This window comes from Sinocyclocheilus anshuiensis, unplaced genomic scaffold, assembly GCF_001515605.1.
Source record: "Sinocyclocheilus anshuiensis isolate Anshui unplaced genomic scaffold, SAMN03320099.WGS_v1.1 scaffold1272, whole genome shotgun sequence".
NCBI lineage: Eukaryota > Metazoa > Chordata > Actinopteri > Cypriniformes > Cyprinidae > Sinocyclocheilus > Sinocyclocheilus anshuiensis.
The window spans coordinates 658,493-665,161 of NW_015547713.1; the positions used below are offsets into that span (position 1 = coordinate 658,493).

Here is a 6,669-nt window from a genome sequence, read left to right on the forward strand (position 1 = left end):
AGGCAGCGGCTATTTGCACTAAGTGTAAATAGCGATAGAGGCTATTTACACTAAGTGCAAATAGCAATATTTGCTATTTACACTAAGTGTAAATAGCAATTAGATGCTATTTACACTAAGTGAAAATAGCATATTTTCTTAGTGATAGATGCTATTTACACTAAGTGCAAATAGCAATGGATTCTATTTACACTAAGTGAAAATAGTATTTTTAACAATATGCTATTTACACAGTGCAAATAGCGATAGATTCTATTTACACTGTTAAAATAGCTGGACTTTCTGCTATTTATACTACTTATTGCAAATAGTGGCAATTATCTGCACCTCATTATTATAGTACATTATAAAACAGTATGCAGGAATAACGTATTGAGTGTAAATTATAATTTTAATTCAAATTATTAAATGGATGACACCTTATTGGGACAATACAGCCCTCCCTACACCTATCCTAAACCTACCCGATACTTTATTTTCAACTTGATTATTTCCTTCATTTTTATTTAAAATAATTGCCTTTCCGATGTGATATGAGATTTGAAAAGGGAGAAAAAAAAGTTCGGTAAAAGGCGGATTCGAACCCGAGTCAATAGCGTCAAAAAGACTACAGTACACACGTTACCATGTACCCTACACGTACCCTAACCCTACCCGATACTTTATTTTCAACTTTTTGATAATTTCCTTCATTTTTATTGAAAATAAATGCCTTTCCGATGTGATATGAGATTTGAAAAGAGAGAAAAAAAAGTTCGGCAAAAGGCGGATTCGAACCCGGTTCGATCTCGTCAAAAAAACAAAAAAGACTACGTTACGCGCTTTACCATCTACGCCACTGGAGCTAACAACTGATAGCCGTTTTTTTATAGTGTTGACTAGCCCGATCACACGTTTGTGGGTGGAGCTAGTGTAAATAGCCTCTGCCAACAAGGCTATAAATAGACACTCCGATAGATTAAACAACTGTCCTAATGTAACATCCTCTGCTCTACCATCTGAGCTATCGAATGTTGATGAGTGCCATGACCCTCACAGGAACACGTCAGAGATACAAAGATACAGAGATACAGCGTAGCCACACACTCACCCACAAACTAAGTTGATTTGGAGCAGTGAGCTGACCTGCCGTGAACCGAGCAGACAGCAGCTGTTCCAGTGTAGCCAGCATACCCGTACTCCAGCTGAACCAGCCCTAAACAAATCAATTCCCACCAACCAGCAGGAGCAGCCAAACTCAATCCAATCAATCTGAATTAGAACTTCAAATACTGCCTATATGAGGTGACAGCACTACTGTTTGCTTTTGATTTGACATGCATATCTTCTCTGACTTCGGTCAATTTGGATTACGTTTACTTGATTTAATGTTGCAGAACGAAGCAACAAAGCCTACTGGTTTTGGGTTTTATTTAAAATTCTGTCACGGTACGCTGATGCTGTGCGTGAATCAGTATGGCCTAATTACAACTCCAGTGATTACTGTAAAGTTTAATTAGCGGAAAACAAGACATGGCACAATGAATTCCTCCCCAGATCCCCACAGAATTTCAAGAGTTCCATTTTCCCTTCCCCAAAAAAACACAAGTCTCTAGTGTGTTTGTGCGTGTTTCTCTCTATGCTTTGGGTCAGTTATTTTGAGTAGGTCTCCTGAGGCTAGAAGCAAAGCTTATCCTTTACTGAACCTCCTGTTTAATTCTGACATTAACCCATATGGACTGGAGCTCCACAGTAGTGGGGATCTGGATTCTTCTGTTACACAAACTGACAGTCTAATACACTATGTTTTCTGCATTATCCAAACCACCAGGATGGTGATCAGGGCCGTTTCTAGCCAATTTGACGCCCTAGGCGAAATCCCTATTGCCCCCCCCCGAATTTTACTATACAAATATTTTTTAATTGGATGTTAAAGTTTATATGGGAATATTACATGACACGCTGATCCTTTAACAATGCATTGGCGCAAAAAACGCACACCTTTTGGACAAATCTGCCACAAATATTTTGACAAATGTGCCACAAAAGTGTCACAAATACTGCCTAAACAAAATACTGATTTTGTGCACTTTATTTACTGTACCAATATTTTAAATTGGCCTTTGAACTTAGCTTTATTGCATGGCAAAAAAAGGTGTTACCTTGCCAAAGCACTGACAGAGCCCACTGATCTAATGGCGTTGTTGAGCGCTCCAAATGCAAACTTTGCATGCAACAATCAGGCAGCAACTGACAGCACTCTGATCTAGTGGCATACAGGCATCGTCAGATTGACAGTACTCTAGCCCAATAATGTTGGGGGATCCAGTGGGGGCAGCAGTCATATTTCAGGGTGACCGTGCTACTCTTTATCACAACCCTGCTAAAAGTGCCAGTACGTGCGCTCATTGGCGCCCCTTCAGCTGGTGGCGCCCTAGGCGACCGCCTAGCTCGCCTATGCCTAGAAACGGCCCTGATGGTGATTAAGGAAAAAAGGCCAAGTTTAGCACCCTTTGACACTCATACACTCACATGCAGAAGGAAAACAACTCACTGATGCCACCTTATGGACCATTTGGGCCATTGCAAAGGGGGGTTAAAGGTTATCATGGTGTAAGGACAAGAGAATATGTTACCTCTATTGCCACCACAATGAGGATCATCTGAGTCTCTGATTCAGGGAAGTACGCTTTCACTTGTGAGGACAAACCAATCAAGGCACAGTTGGTCACCACTGAGATAATGCTCATCGTCTCGAATGCCAACTGGAAGAATAAAAAGATCAAATGTTAGTTTTGTTTGTGTGTGTGTGTGTGTGTGTGTGTGTGTGTGTGTGTTGTTAAATACAACTAATTGAAATAAAGTTTCAATAAAATAAGATATAAAAATGAGATAAAATACTAAATACTTCAATTTAAAAAAAAATAAAGTTTAAGTTGTAGTATTAAAATGACAAAAACCTTTTTAGAAATAGAAGTAGAAATATTTAAATAAATTAAAAAATTAAATAAAAATGGCAAAGGCACATAACAATAATACTAAAACTCAAAATAAAATGAAAACTAAAAATCTAATTGAAAATATTAACAAATACTCTAATAGTACATAAATAATACTGAAATAACACTGGTGTGTAAATATATAGTACCATTTAAATGTTGGGACAGACTTGACTACTGTACATGTTTCTGTACATTTAGTCTTAATAACTTTAAATGCTTAAAATTATTTTTCATATACATGTAAGTGGATATCAGATATATAAGAGAGATTAGTGTGGTTGTTTTTTGGTTATGCATAATGTCTGCTAATCCACTAATCTTCCGTATGACTTGTTCTGGCTAGTTCTGACTCATAGGTATTCTGAGTAATAGGATGAAGCATATCTGATTAAATAAATAAATGATGGAATTTTACATTTGATACTTCAGTACATTAAAAACAAGTACCTTTGAACCATTTACTCAAGTAGAACTTTAAAGTAGTACTTATATTTTTACTGGAGCATTTGTACTTGACTTGTACATGTACTCAAGTACATGATTTGTGTACTCTGTCCACCACTGCGTGATATCAATTTCACATACCCTTTTCTCTGAATACGAGTATAACTGAGCCAAATCCTTCATTCATGGGCCTTCACACACAATGTAATTCACCCAACAATGAAAATCCCGTCATCACACAATATTATTATCACACTGCTTCAGATAACCATGTACACTACTATTCAAACGTTTAGGGTCAGTAAGGTTTATTATTATCATTATTATTATTTATTCATTCAGCAAGGGCACAATAAATTGATTGTTACAAAAATCTATTTCAATGCTGTTCTTTTGAATTCTGGGGAAAATGTATCATGGTTTCCAGAATTTTTTTTTTTTTTTTTTAAATAATTGTCAACATTGATAGTAATAAGAAATGTTACTTGAGCACATCAACATTAATAATAGGAAATGTTACTTGAGCACCAAATAATTAGAATGATTTCTGAAGGTCAGTGTTTTATGAAAAAGAGCTGCTACTAAGACTTCTCTCAATTTCTCATGTTGTGTTCCACAAACAGCATATTTCCTTATACAAGGTCATAAATAAAAGTAAATAATAATAATTTGTTATTTTTAAACGAACTTTTATTCAATTAATATTAAAGAAAGAAGGTCGTATTTTTGATTGCTATTGTTAAAACAACACTTTTTTCTGGATTTATATTTAACACAAACATCCAGATGACAAGCTGCATTATCATTATGATTGAAATAGTCATTTTTACTGTTTTTGAAGTTTGTCAGATTATACCCTGCATTGTACATTTCTTATGTCTCTTAAGCTTTCTTTAAAGTACAGTAAATTATCAGGATGTGAGGCTTTCTCATGAGGTTTTCTCACCTGCCACACCCCGATGTTTGCTGCTGGTTCTGAGAAGGGACGCTTGAAAACATGGCACATCTTGAAGGCGTCAGAATAAACCTCAGTGATGTTGTTCAGCACCACCAACACAGCGGCCAGCGGATACACACAGGAGAACAGACTCACATAGCCGAACAACAGGAACTGCTCGAGGTAGTCGTCAAATGTGCCCTGATGACCAAAGTTATTTCAGAGAGATTCAGTTTTAAAGGTCAGAAAGGAACGGAAATGGTCATGTAAAATTTAAATGATGACTGGTTTTGGTGCAAGAAGAAACCTTGACTAACATTTGAAGTGGACTTCAAAAGAGTGTATATCCTATGTGCTGGTAATTATATAATTTTCACAGCTCAAGGCACCCAACTGATCACAGTTACTGGAACCTACCAGATAGGTGTTCATTTCGGTCTCCAGCTGAACTTGTTCCAGCAGGGGGAGCTCTTTATCACCCATCATTCTCCTCATCCTCTTATGGACTTTCTTGTTCCTCCTCCTCTGCAGCCAGTATGGCAGGAAGGCCTCCATCACTTGATTCAGGATTTGAGAGGTGATAAGCAGCGTGGCCAAACTCTAATGATACACACACAGAGACAACCATAAGGCATCTTGTAAAGTTGTAATTAAGTCATTCAACTACACTTGATTTATTGCTTGTCGAAGCAGCTGAGTTTTGTGTGAAATACTGACCTGTCTCAAAAGCACCATATCTTGCATGACAAAGGCAATATAGAAGAGAGAGGCAAAGCAGTTTACAAAGTTAAACTGGAAACAAACAAACAAACAAAAAAACAATAATTAAAACTACATTTTCACTTGAGAAATTTGCATAATTGTAATAATGCCAGGGTTCTCACATTTTAGACCACTGCATTTCCACTACTATCCAATTGTTTATAGTCAAATACAATGATACAGAGACTCAGTGGGAACCCTATATTACAGGCAGAAATATATTTACAAGAAGTAAAATAAAAAATGAAATAGTTAAACCTGCCGTTATAAGACTGAAGATGTGAATGAACAGACAAAAAACTTGAAAGCATACCACCAAAACCTTGAGCACAAGGTGATTTTGAAATGATGACTCCAGTCTATGGTTTTCTGAAAAATAAAATACAAGGAATGCGATTTACTTCCATGTTGGAAGGTAACATCTAGAAAATAATTGTTGTGAAATAGCAATTAGTGTGAGGCATTAATAGCATTTACATTAAATTATGGCAAAGTCACACAGAAATATGATTTAGACCAGTGATTCTCAACTAGGGGGCCAAAAGTATTTAAATAAATAATAAATTATTAATAATATATTAAAATAATCTAACTCTAATCTACATTAAAATGTTAAAATTAAAAAATCAAGAAGATCTAAATATAAACTGAAATCATATTTATTTTTGTTTTCCCTCAATAACTATTTCTTTTAATGAACAACATACGGTTCTGGAAAACAAAACACAACTTGCGGAATCGTAAATTGAATAGTTAATTCAATATATAAATTAAAAGTCCAAAAACAGCTTTGTCCTAAATTACAGCAAATATTCCGGAAATAGGGGGGATTCCTTCAAATATTGTATTGGACAATAAGGTGCTATTGAAAATGTTGAGAATCACTGATTTAGACTCAAGTAAATTTTAGGTGATGTTCCTGGTAAAGGCACTAGACACCTCAGGGTTCTGATGAAAAAAAAAATTGTGACTTTATATATCACAATTACAATTTTGTTTCTTTCTTTTTTATTTATTTCTCAGAATTGATACTTTACATGTCCCAATAGTGACTTTAAATCTTACAATGCGACTTTAAAACTTCATCTCACAATTACCTTTTTTTTTTTTTTGACTGAGGCAGAAACTGGCTTGCATAAGATTTAGTTTAAAGCTAACTGTTATTCTTTTAGAAGAAAACAAACATAACCCCAGGTATTTATTCAATACAGTGGCTAAATTAACAAAAAATAAAGCACCAACAGGCATTAACATTTCCCAGCAGCACAGCAGTAATGGCTTTATGAACTACTTTAAATCCAAGATCGATACTATTAGAGATAAAATTGTAACCATGCAGCCGTCAGCTACAGTATTGCATCAGACAGTGCACTATAGATCCCCTGAAGAACAATTCCACTCATTCTCTATTATAGGAGAGGAAGAATTTTATAAATTTGTTAAATCATCTAAACCAACAACATGTATACTAGACCCTATTCCATTTAAGCTCCTAAAAGAGGTGCTTCCAGAAGTCATAGATCCTCTTCTGACTATTATTAATTC

At 35.5% G+C, this 6,669-nt stretch overlaps 1 protein-coding gene across 1 annotated transcript in view; it reads right to left on the reverse strand.

Moving 5' to 3' along the window:
• The window catches only part of LOC107704098 (anoctamin-10-like), a 47,866-nt gene that overhangs the window by 31,012 nt on the left and 10,185 nt on the right, over positions 1-6,669 (reverse strand). Inside the window, exons 8-12 of the mRNA XM_016506945.1 lie at positions 5,438-5,493; positions 5,080-5,154; positions 4,780-4,962; positions 4,372-4,563; positions 2,616-2,744 (exon numbers count right to left, since the gene is read on the reverse strand). Coding sequence (XP_016362431.1) covers positions 2,616-2,744; positions 4,372-4,563; positions 4,780-4,962; positions 5,080-5,154; positions 5,438-5,493 — 635 coding nt within the window. The remainder of the gene's footprint in view (positions 1-2,615; positions 2,745-4,371; positions 4,564-4,779; positions 4,963-5,079; positions 5,155-5,437; positions 5,494-6,669) is intronic.